Source organism: Vicia villosa, linkage group LG2, assembly GCF_029867415.1.
Source record: "Vicia villosa cultivar HV-30 ecotype Madison, WI linkage group LG2, Vvil1.0, whole genome shotgun sequence".
NCBI lineage: Eukaryota > Viridiplantae > Streptophyta > Magnoliopsida > Fabales > Fabaceae > Vicia > Vicia villosa.
Genome location: NC_081181.1, coordinates 23,948,582 through 23,960,954, shown reverse-complemented (window position 1 = coordinate 23,960,954; position 12,373 = coordinate 23,948,582). Strand labels below are relative to the sequence as shown.

At 39.3% G+C, this 12,373-nt stretch overlaps 1 protein-coding gene across 1 annotated transcript; it reads right to left on the bottom strand.

Moving 5' to 3' along the window:
* Nucleotides 1-9,251: 9,251 nt before the first annotated feature.
* LOC131648712 (uncharacterized) lies at nucleotides 9,252-11,231 on the bottom strand. The gene is made up of 3 exons (XM_058918444.1): nucleotides 11,109-11,231; nucleotides 10,500-10,979; nucleotides 9,252-10,445 (listed from the first exon to the last, which is right to left on the bottom strand). The coding sequence occupies exons 1-3, from the start codon at nucleotides 11,229-11,231 to the stop codon at nucleotides 9,252-9,254; spliced, it is 1,797 nt and encodes a 598-aa protein (XP_058774427.1).
* Between the last annotated feature and the right edge of the window lie 1,142 nt (nucleotides 11,232-12,373).

The window sequence follows — 12,373 nt, the reverse complement described above, 5'->3', positions numbered from 1 at the left end:
TACGCACTCCCTATCCTGTAGGGACTTTCCTTCTATATCTTCGTATTTTACAACTAAGTGTCCTTCGTACGAAGGACATCCTCATTAACGCACGTCGATTGGCCTCCCGATGGCCATGCGATCTAATGACTGTCTTGAACGGTCACCCAGTGCCTACATCTACGCATTCCCTAGCCTATAGGGATTCTAACTCAAAAAACATGTCCTTCACACAAAGGACATCTTCGTTAGCATACGTCGATTGGCCTCTCGATGGCCATGCGACTTAGTGACTGTCTCGAACGGTCACCCCGTGCTTACTCCTACGTACTCCCTAGCCTATAGGGACTTTCTTTTACACCCATGTGTTTTCACAACGACACGTCCTTCCCTGAAGGACAACTTCATTAGCATGCGTTCGATTGGCCTCTCGATGGCTATGAGATCTAGTGACTGTCCTGAACGGTCACTCCATGCTTGTTCCTGCGCACCCTCTAACTTGTAGGGTTTGGATTTCCATCTATACATCTTTCATCCCTAGCCTGTAGGGATTTCACTTCATTCGATATCATCCTTAGATAGGTTGTGTTCCGTATAGAGAACCTTCCCACCAAGGACAACTTTATTGGCACACGTTGATTGGCCTCTCGATGGCCATGAGACTTGGTGACTGTCCTGAACGGTCACCAGCCGCTACCTTCTGCCTACCCCCTAATCTAAGGGATTTTCATTGGCGTGTCGTAACATCTATAATACAAGGAGTCTCTCGCATACGCATGCATTTGCATTTTCATGCATTCATACATTTACATTCGCATCTTCGCCCACATCCACACTTTCCGTGCTGGCCGATTTCCCGAGACTCGCAAAGAAAAAGGATCGTAGACTATGCAGAAAGGAGGATAAATCATTGGGAATGAGCCTTAAAAAAAAGGGGATGTTTGTCACCGTGCCAGCCGCATGTCCATGCCTTGTCATAACAGGATTGAAAATACAACAGAGGTTATCATCGGGCAAGGATTAGTTCAACAAAGAGTTCCCTCATAGATACACTCAAGATGTATCTAGTCATAAAGGGGTTCATCTTAGAACATATCAAACTTTCAAGGACACTCTACGATAACCTGGGGGCAAGGATTAGTCCAACTGGGGCAAAATCCTAAACAAAGATGCATAACTAGGATGGAGGGAAGGCGACATGTGTTAACTCCACACCAAAGGGAAAAAGGGTCATAGGCTATCTATCAATCTACAAATTCTGAAGGTTACGAATGGTGTGATACTATCCTTATGAAAAGCAAAAGAGGTTCAGTCAAAGGAAACTCATGAAGTTCCGATACGGCGAAAACCCACCGCTAGCAATTCATTCCCGACAGGTTTGGCGTGCCCAAGGAAAGCCCGAGGTTGCCCTCGCTTCAACAAGTCTAAAGAGCTAAGGAGTAAAACAAGATCAATGGACCTACAAAGGAGATTGTCCCTAGGATTAATAGGTGTTTACCATGCTTAGAATTTCAACCCCTACGATTGCTAAGTGTAACTCAAGATAAAAGTTGTACCTTCGGATTAGCAATTCTAATGGGATGACTATACAGGTTTTGGAATCGATCCACTCGCACGCTTCTATTTTATTTTCAATTTCAGGGCTATTAACAAACTTAAGGGAGAATGAAGAATACAAATAACTAAGTCCAGCTAAACATATGCTTTCAAGGTAAGACCGAGCCGAGGATGTGCAGGCATTGCTTCAATTCTTAAACAGTGGAGATATAAGGATGTTAATCCCTCGTCACCCCCTCGAGCCAGGAGTTGGAGTTTGTTTTTACTTTTTTCAAAAAAACCTTGATCTCAACCAGGGGCGTGGTTAGATTTCGATTAATTCAATGGTGTGTTTTGGTTGTCAAGAGAATCAGTCAATCCAAGCAGGGATTCAAGCAAGGAGCAAAGCAAAGGTTCAAGCACATCTTCTTCCTTGTGTTCATCCAAGAATGAGGAAGTAATGGAGATGACATTCACAACAATCTTCTTCCACATTACATCATTCAAGATCAAGGAAGTATCAAAGGTGAAGCTTATGAATCAAAGTCAACATGGCAGTCACAACATTCAATATCCAAGGATCAAATCGCAAAAGGAGCCTTCAAAAGAAAAAAAGCCCGCTAAGTCAAAATGGAAAATTTCATGAAAGAAAACAAAAAAGGCTTAGGCAAAATTTAGGGCATCCCGATGGATCAAATTCAAAGGAATTGGTTCATGCAAAATTAAGGGATGAAAACAAAGGCGAAATACAAAGGATAATCTTGTGACTGCTAAACCATCAAAGCTTTGCTTGGATCTTTACAAAACTTTTCACTGGTGCTTGGATCTCTACTGAGGCTTTTACTCAACATCAAAACCAAAGCGGTTCTCTTGCAAACAAAGCACATCCATTGGATTAAGCGAACTTTTAGGATTCGGAGAACATCAAGGAGAAAGGGGTGGGGTAAATAAACTTTGAGCCTTATATCCATTGTTTCTTAAAACTGTGAACCAGGCCAAGTTACAACATTCAAAAGTCCTAATTGAGGCAAGGTTAACTATGAAAGCATATTACGCAGGATTTGTTATACTGACTCCTAAGTTTGTTAAAAACTATTTTTAAACCATTGTGCTTCTTCAAGCATTCATTTCTAAATCATCTCGTCCTAATTCATAACGGACTTCGATTTCAAAATTTGCATACACATTGCATTGGAGTTACTTCTCAAAGGATACAACGTCATCTACAAGTATACACTTAGCATCGAGGAGACCTCAAAATTGGTTTAATCAAAGGCGATCTTTCTAATAAAGACTCTGGAATGGGGGGAATCACATCTAGGGGGTTCCCCTTAACAGGGGCAAGAACTCAAGGATCGCAGGGGCATACGAGCAAAAATTCTATTAACTGAGGGCATTCTTCCTAAGGTTCAATCGAGTTGGGGCACACCTCGAAGCAATCATAATCAGGGGCATGTCAAACATGGGAAGAATTCAAATTCAAAAGGATAGAACACTATGGATAGCCCTCCATATCTTGGAGATCAGGGGCATACCCTTCAATCTAAACGTCGGAGCATATGACAAGGTTATTTCTTGGAGCACTTCCTTCATAGCTTGGAGATCATAGGCATCTTTTTCCACTAAACTGGGGCAAGACACACAGCAAAAGGAAAAGGATGTTCTCACACTTTACAAACATCCGAGAAATCTTTATCCTAACTACGATCTTCAAAACTCAAAAATAGGGATTGGGAAATCGCGCTAGCATCCAACAACCATCCAACATCGGCGAGCTATATACGCTTGGTTATCAACAACATATCATTGGGGCATCATGCAAATACATACAAATCATGCATTACATACATTGGTCGATACATTACACCGCACCTTTTTTAGGTAGTCTTCTCTAAGACAAATCCTACGGTCCTTTCCAAGAACCCTTTTAGGTAGTCTTTTTCAAGACATTCTACGAACCTTTTCAGGTAGCCTTCTCTAAGACAGTCATCGTCATTTCCAAGAACCTTTTCAGGTAGTCTTCTTCAAGACATCTCTTTTTCTAAGAACCTCTTCAGGTAGTCTTCTTCAAGACATTCCTTTTTCTAAGTTCCTTTTCAGATAGTCTTCTTCAAGACATTCCTTTTCTAAGTACCTTTTGAGGTAGTCTTCTTCAAGACATTCCTTTTTATAAGTTCCTTTTCAGGTAGTCTTCTTCAAGACATTCCTTTTCTAAGTACCTTTTGAGGTAGTCTTCTTCAAGACATTCCTTTTCTAAGTACCTTTTGAGGTAGTCTTCTTCAAGACATTCTTTTTCTAAGTATCTTTTCAGGTAGTCTTCTTCGAGACATTCTTGTTCTAAGTATCTTTTCAGGTAGTCTCTTTCAAAAAAAATTGGCATCCTTTTCAGGAATCTCTTCAGGTAGTCTTCTTTAAGACATTCTACGAACCTTTCTAGGTGGTCTTTTCTAAGACATTCACCGCCCTCTTCAAGGACCTTTTTTAGGTAGCTCTTGTAAGACATCTTTCAGCCTTTCCATGTGGTCTTCTTTAAGACAAATTTCTATCCTTTCTAAGAACCTCTTCAGGTAGTCTTCTTTAAGACAAATTTTTCATATCCAGAAACCTTTTCAGGTAGTCTTATAGAGGAAATTACTTCGTTCCACTCGTTACATCAGCCAACATATACATGAGCATAAGCATTATCCACATACATAAACATTACCAAGCCGGCATAAGCATAGTCATGGTATAGGTGCAAGCATGGAGTAAACAAGTTCAACAGGTTCAATAAGGAGATAAAATCTAAGGATTGACATTGGCATCAGCATACATACATACGCATTAGCATATGCATATCATCAAGTGCATTCACATACTACAAAAGTTCAGTTTCCGACCCACGTGTCGTGAGTTTCCAACCTTCGTGTTGTGATAGGTGTATTTCCCGACCCACGTGTCGTGAGTGTCCAACCCTCGTGTTGTGATAGGTGTTTTCCAACCCACGTGTCGTGAGTTTCCAACCCTCGTGTTGTGATAGGTGTTTTCCGACCCACGTGTCGTGAGTTTCCAACCCTCGTGTTGTGATAGGTGTATTTTCCGACCCGCGTGTCATGAGTTTCCAACCCTCGTGTTGTGATAGGTGTATTTTTCGACCCACGTGTCATGAGTTTCCAACCCTCGTGTTGTGATAGGTAAGTTTGCTAGAACTATAGCAAATGATTCCTCTTATGCGGATACGCTTGTCAGAACCATGGCAGGTAATTCCTTTGGTGCAGGTAAGTTTGCTAGAACTATAGCAAATAATTCCTATTGGTGCAGGTAAATTTGTCCGGACCAGGACAAGTGATCCAAATGGTGTAGGTGAAATTTGTTCGAACCAGGGCAAACGATCCAAATGGTGCAGGTGAGTTTGTGATAACCCTCGCAAATGATCCTAATGGTGCAGGTGAGTTTGCGATAACCCTCGCAAATGATCCTAATGGTGCAGGTGAGTTTGTGATAACCCTCACAAATGATCCTAATGGTGCAGGTGAGTTTGCGATAACCCTCGCAAATGACCCTATTGGTGCAGGTGAGTTTGCGATAACCCTCGCAAATGACCCTATTGGTGCAGGTGAGTTTGCGATAACCCTCGCAAATGATCCTAATGGTGCAGGTGAGTTTGCGATAACCCTCGCAAATGATCCTAATGGTGCAGGTGAGTTTGTGATAACCCTCGCAAATGATCCTAATGGTGCAGGTGAGTTTGCGATAACCCTCGCAAATGACCCTATTGGTGCAGGTGAGTTTGCGATAACCCTCGCAAATGACCCTATTGGTGCAGGTGAGCTTGTTAGAATCATGACAAGTGATCCCTCTTACAAGTCCTCGCTATGTAAGACTCAGGCTTTAGCAGGACGGTTCTTTTCTCTCACACTCGAGCACAAGGTTTTTTCAAACGATACTTCAATTGGGTTTATCACGTTAGTCCCTCGGCAGTGATGTTCCCTAAAATTTCATCAACAACAAGCAAAGGTTCTATCTTTCTTTTCAAAGCTACTAACACATCTCAACTAACAATCATGCATCATTCAACTAACATACTTCATTCATACATAATGCATATGCATACATCACTCTCATTTATTTTGAGAGGCTCATTGCATCATACATTGCATGCATCATAACATTGCATAAATTTCAGGTTGCCTTTTCAGGCCGTGCTACAATCAAAAACACCTGGTTCCTTCCAAAGAGCATATGCCTCGCATTCCAAAAATGGTATTTACCTTGGGTGGCATCTGTAAGCCCATCTCCCACAGGACTTCTTCCCGACATAAGCAAATTTCAGGGCATTTTCAGTGTTCAATCATCTTCTACCTTTAGATCACGATAGGAAGACGTGTCTATCCGATTCTTCAGGTTTAAGAAGATTGAACAGGGGCAGCTGTCATACCCCAAAATTTGCCCGATCAGATCTATATCTTTTATTTCATCAAGGGTCAAAATTAAGAGTCATGGGGTTTGACATTCCTATTGTCAGACATGCCCTCTTATAAAATATCCCGAGAAATAAATGGGGTGCGATTAACAGGTGTTTCAAGGGTTTCACCATTTGTTAATATTATTTTCCTTTTACTAACATTTGCATCTTTTTGGATTATTATTAGTAATTTTTATTACTTCTAAATATTAGTATTTAATATTATTAATTTTATTATTAATATTAATATTAATATTAGGTGATATTATTATTAACATTATCTAGGGTTATAGAATTTGTATATATTATTACTAACTATTAGTATTATTATTAATAATTAGTATTAGTCGTTATTAGAATTATTATTACTAATATTTATTATTAGAACTAATTTTAGGATTATTAGGTTTAGTTTTAGTAGGCCCATTAGGAATAAAAAGAAAACCTAATTGCTGCAATATAAAAGAGGTGCATAATCCTATTTACTAGAGGAGGACTCGGTACAGAAAGAAAGGGGGAGAAAAAGAGGATTGCAGCCCTAGAACACGTAAAGAAAAAGCTCACAAAAATCTCAAAAGGGGAGAAATCGGTTTGATGATGAGAGAGAGATCCAGAAGCTTTTGAAGGCTCAAAAGCGATCCTTGGAGATCCAGGAAGTTGTTCCAATCATTCTCAAGGCTCGTGGCACCTGGATTTCGCCCAATAACTCACGGTTTTACACCACAAGTTTCTTGAATTCAATCACGTTCATACACCGATTGTGAACGACATATGAATATATATTGTGAATCATGACAAAGTTTATGAGCCTCCTGTATCATTTAATTCGTATTTAGTCGCAGGTTTCGTGAATCACCATTGCTAGGGTGCTTGAACTTTGATTTGGGGTTTGTTAATTAGGGACGAAATTAGACAAGATTAAGGACATTATTGGACTCGGGAGGTTATTTACGGTTGATTGGGGTTATTATCTGTTATTAAATGATGATGAATCGCAGGAGGAAGGCTGAGGCCGGCTGAAAGTTGCAGCGTAAAAAAATGTGTGAAGAAGATGAAGCTACAGTGCCGTCCGGTTTTGTTTTCAAAAGTTTGGGGACGCGTTTGTATTTAAATTCCGCGCGCGTTGCTGTGCTAACAGAATCAAGACGAAGCTCACATGGCCAATGTGTTTCCTTCATAACCATACGCGCGCCGGTTCGATCCTCGCTGGGGCTGCTTTGCGTATTTGTTATTTTTACATATTTCAAGAGACTCTTGAACATATGATCCAGCGCACCTCAGGCGCAAGAACCCACCGTACACACTCAATATCCAGCCATTAGATCACATCAAAGATAGATCAAACGTTCCAGGATCAAAGGTGCATCATGAACATGCAAAGAGCCACCACACAAGATCCGGTCCAGGTTTCTTTTATTTTATATATTATTTATATATTTAGATAATTGTTTAATTATATTATTTATATATTTAGATAATTGTTTAATTATATTTATATATTAATATGTACATAATTTATTTTAAATAGAATTAGAATATAAAATTAGGATTAAGTTAATGACTAGGTTAGGGTTTTCCCCGATTATGTCGATTATTCGATTTAATTGATTTAATTAATGTTAATTAATCACAAAAACCCTATAAAGGTGTAAGTATTAGGGTTCGCCCGATCCCATTGCCCATTTGGCGAAACATTAACTTTGATTAATTCTCTCCTCGACCCGACTAAACCTATTAGTCGCATTAGACGAGAGATAAAAATACATAAATTAAAATACATTTTAATTTGCTGCCCGCGATGATCAATCTATCGATCTGAGTAATCAGCAATGCCCCGTAATCCGTTAGCTATACTGACCAAATCTATTGGTTACCGCATCTAACGGTGTCATATCAAATCAGGGTTGTACGCCCAAAAACTTAAAACATTCAAAACACTTCAAATCAAACTACGGATTTTCATCCTAATTCAAAACTGCGAATAGGCCATTCAAAAAGCCTTCAAACACCTCCATAATCAACTCTAAGGCGTACAACCCTGTGCCCGAACTACGTTGACTCTGATTCTCCATAAGGAGATACGTAGGCACTTGGTAACAAGGCGAGTCCCCCTCCCTAAAATCTCAATTTTTACCCTTTTCAATTCCTTAGCTATTAACCTTAACTTTTAGCCATAATCTGTAACCTTAGATTCAAAGCCAATAGGAAAGGGTTAGGGTGCCTAACACCTTCCCTCAACCTGATTATAATAACTTACCCTGAATCTCATAACTGCGTAGGGTTTCCTATTCGCCCTTCAGAATAGGTGGCGACTCTAAGTCTTAATTTTTAAGGCAGATTGCTACAATCTGCTTAAAAGCTTAAATCAAGAGACACACACTCGTGCTTAAAAGCTTAGAGTGACACAACTAAAACATAAACTAATTCCAACGCAATCATCAAAGATAAAAGCGTGGATCACAAGAAACAAAAAAAAACAGAACAACCGTTCTTCACAATCCCTAGTTACGGATACACTACTCCATAATAATTATCAACATGATAATTGTTTGGATCACAAGAAACACACACGATGGAAACACAGAGAGTTTACTAATCTTTTATGCTCTAAAACTCTGCCTCTAAAAGTAGGATTTGCAGTCGATATATAGTCAGCTGGCAGAAGAACTTGGGCCATGGGCCTTTCATACATAAATTAGGGTTACCCATGTAAACCTAATTTCTACATCGTCAGGATGATCACATACATTGTGATTCAATCAATTTTAGCATAAAACAAACATTGCACAATATATAGTTTCCTAAGGATTCCTGAGACAAAAAAGGAAACCTCACAACTAAAAGATGACAGCTACTTCTGTCAGATTCCAATGTCAAGACATCAAGCATGACATCCATTGAAAAGTTTTACTGGTTCAAACTTACGATCCTGCATAATTCCACATACATACACCAGGAATGTTTTATCACAAAATACTGCCAATCTAGAAACACCTTCAATCTCCCCCTTTGGCAAATTTTTGGTTAAAACATTCTGTTACCATGATATCAGAGATTCTTTGCAGCGGAGAACAAACACACAAATAAAGAAGATTGTGTAACTAAAAGCAGCTTACCAGCACATATCAGTTAACTAAAGATTCATCCAGCTTACACAAATTAGATGTCCAAAACAAAACACAAAACAAAACACAGTACCATCATTACAGTATCAACCAAGCCAATATCATTTCTCCCCCTTTTCACCAGAAATGTTGCCAAAGTATTCTTAGAACCACCATACACACTTGCTTCAGTCTTCAAACTCAGAGCTACTGAATTCTACACTGTTATCAGTGCCATCTTCAAGACTGGCTTCTTTCTCAATCTCACTATCTGATCCACCATCATCTTCACCCTGTTCTGCCACATCAGTATCTGCAGATTTAGCACTTTCACTCGTTTCAAGAGAGCTGATCAATCTTTCAAGAGCCAGTTTCCTGGACTCCAGCTCCTTACAGGTCTCTCGGAGCAAAGCAATCATGGTAGTTTTGCTCATAATGGTGCTTTCATTTGATGGTCTAGCCGAAGTTTTGTTAACATCATGAACATGAGTTCCTTGGAAGAGCTTATGATGAAAGATTAAAGGGCTTGCTCTTTTGCACATAGAATATTTGTCAGTCAAAATATTGGGAAATTGTTTCAAGATGATTCCACAAATGAGGGAAGGGAAAGCAATGGGACCTTTGACACTATAGCTACCAGCATGCTTTAAGGTTTGCTTAAAAATATAAGTTCCATAATCAACTTTGGATTTAGTACCAATAGCAAAGATGAATTTACCTAGGAGAGCAGAAATTGTAGACTTGTGTTGAGTTGGCACCCAGTTGGCAGCTCCAATCCTGTGAAGCACAACATATTTCACACTTAGTTTGCTCACAGTGAGCTTCCCTTTGACAGACCATGTCTTCACCTTACCAGCTATAATCTCTTTGCACATTTGATTATCAGACACTTCTAGTTCTGGCTGAGCTTGATTGGACCTTTCTAGAAATTTGTTGATCACAGTAGGCGAGAAGTTAATACATTTTCCTCTAACAAACACTTTTAAATACTCCTCAGCTTCCTTATTGTCGTATTTTTTATGAAAATTCACAATGAATTCCTTCACCAGGATTTCATAACACTTAGAGAGATGAGTCACAGTCTTCATTAGTCCAGCTTTATGAATAAGATTCATAATGTCATCATACTCAAGAGCATTCAGAGCAAGTTCTCTCTCTAAGGCCAGTCTTTTCTGATAGACAAATTTCCATCTGAGTACACTGGAGGGATAGTGAAAGGAAATGTTATCAGTAGGTTCTTCAGGAACACTAGTAGCCAGCTTGCTATTAGAGACCCTCTTCTTAAGATGAATGTCATTGACATTCGCAGCAACATCAGAATCTGACTCATTCTCAGAACTGCTTATGGCCTTTCTCTTCTTATGCACCACTTTGCTCCATGCCTTCTTTGGTCCAACATAAATAGACTTAGCTACTGCCTTCTTTTTCTAAGAGACCTCGGCTACAGCTTGCTTATCTTTCCTCCTCATTATCCTTCTAGCTATGCTTGGATTGATGGAAGCAACCATGTCATCATCAGAGAGATCATCAAGGTTGATTACTTTGTCAGTCCGAGTTTTCTCTGGTTCTTTGTCTTCAGACTGGCCCTTTTCACTGTGATTTACACACGTGTTAGTAGAAACAATGTTGGGGATCTCTTCATTGTTTTCATCACCATCAGGAATTTCAGAGCGATCAATACTAACATCATTTCTTTTCTTGTCACTCACATGCACATTTTCATTCATTTTATCAATTTTTGTTGGAACACAGGTGTCAGCGGTGTCTATAACATGCCCAATGACTTTTGACTTAGGAAGCATAGGATTCTCAGGACCAGGGATCTTGGATGAAAAATTCTCCTCATTTAGGATTTGGGTAACAATTTTGACAATATCGATGTGATTAGACCTTGAGCCTTCTTTGGTTGGCTCTTCCTTAGAGGAAGGAACAAATGATTGAGAGGTCTGACCAGAGTAGGGATTTCTAGGTCTTCTTGCAGTCTCTTTGGTTCTTCATGCATGCATTGTTCTGGGTCGTTTTGTTACGAGATCGAAAGGAGTTACCATCTGCAAAGGAGTGACTTCAAGAATCTCACTAGGGTTAATGGGAGCATTGGAAGCGTCTTGTCCATGAGCAGCAGAAGTTGACGTTTTTGACGAAGACTGAGGAATAGATTGTTGAGACATTGAGGAAGATGTTGGAGACGATCTGAGTGTCTGGTTGTTTTTGATGTCGGACGAGAGATGAGAGAAGTGTAAGAGGCCAGCGAAGTAGAAATAAGGGAATAGAGGGAAGGGTTGTACTTGGAGGAGGGAATTTAAATTTTGACCAATCATTAAATCTGAGTTATTTTCTTTGTTCAAAAAATAGTTCCCTAAACACTGTAATTGCTATAACACTTCACAGGAGTAAATACCTAATTTGTTCTTCAAGACTTCAATATGGGGAGTGCTTGGGTTCTCAGGAAGGATGTCTCCACTTGGTAGCTTAGAAGTTTCATGCTTTATGATAAAAACCTTGGGAGAGAGACATGTTATTTTCATGTGCTTGGTTCTGATGAGTTGGGTGATCTTCTTTGACACATTAGTATCCCTCTCATAGTACAATATCATGACATTCTGAGTGACATTGTATTCAAACAGCATCAGTTTTTCACCTTCAAATTTTACAAAGAAGGTTTTGAATATCTCTTCTTCGTATCCGTTTCTAGCTTTTCCTTCATACCAAGTTTTAGAAGTTTGATACGGTCTTCTCCTTTTTACATTGTTTATTTTTCTTCCTGAAATCTTTGTATTTAAACTTGGATGCTCAGTTTCATCACTTAGCTCGAGGAGAAATGGTTCAGCTTTTAAGGGATTTCTTTGTTGATATATCATCCTTCTGGTAAGATCATGAGCTTCAGGACATGTGGACTTCAAGTGATCTGTCCTGCCACATTGATAGCATCTCTTATATGGGAAATATTTGCTCCTTTCTTGATGTTGCCTTTTATATTGCATCCTTTGATTAGGCATAATTTGTTCCATCATGTAAGTCTGATTTCTTACTTCTCCATCCTTGTTGTGAGATTTGTTCAACAACTTCTCTTTCAGAGCATCAATGTTTGACCGAAGGCTTATGTTTTCTTCTTGAAGGAGAGTGTAAGTACTTCTATCCCCTAACATTCTTGCATATAATCTCTCATTTCTTAGATAGTTTTCAGAGAGAATAGTAGCAAGTTCTCTGGCCGTGAGATTGCTGGCAGTTGCTTCTTTATCTGATTCTCTCAAATTTTCAGCTATATTTTCAACTGATCTTTCTTGTTGATTTTCCTCTATCTCTTCCTTGG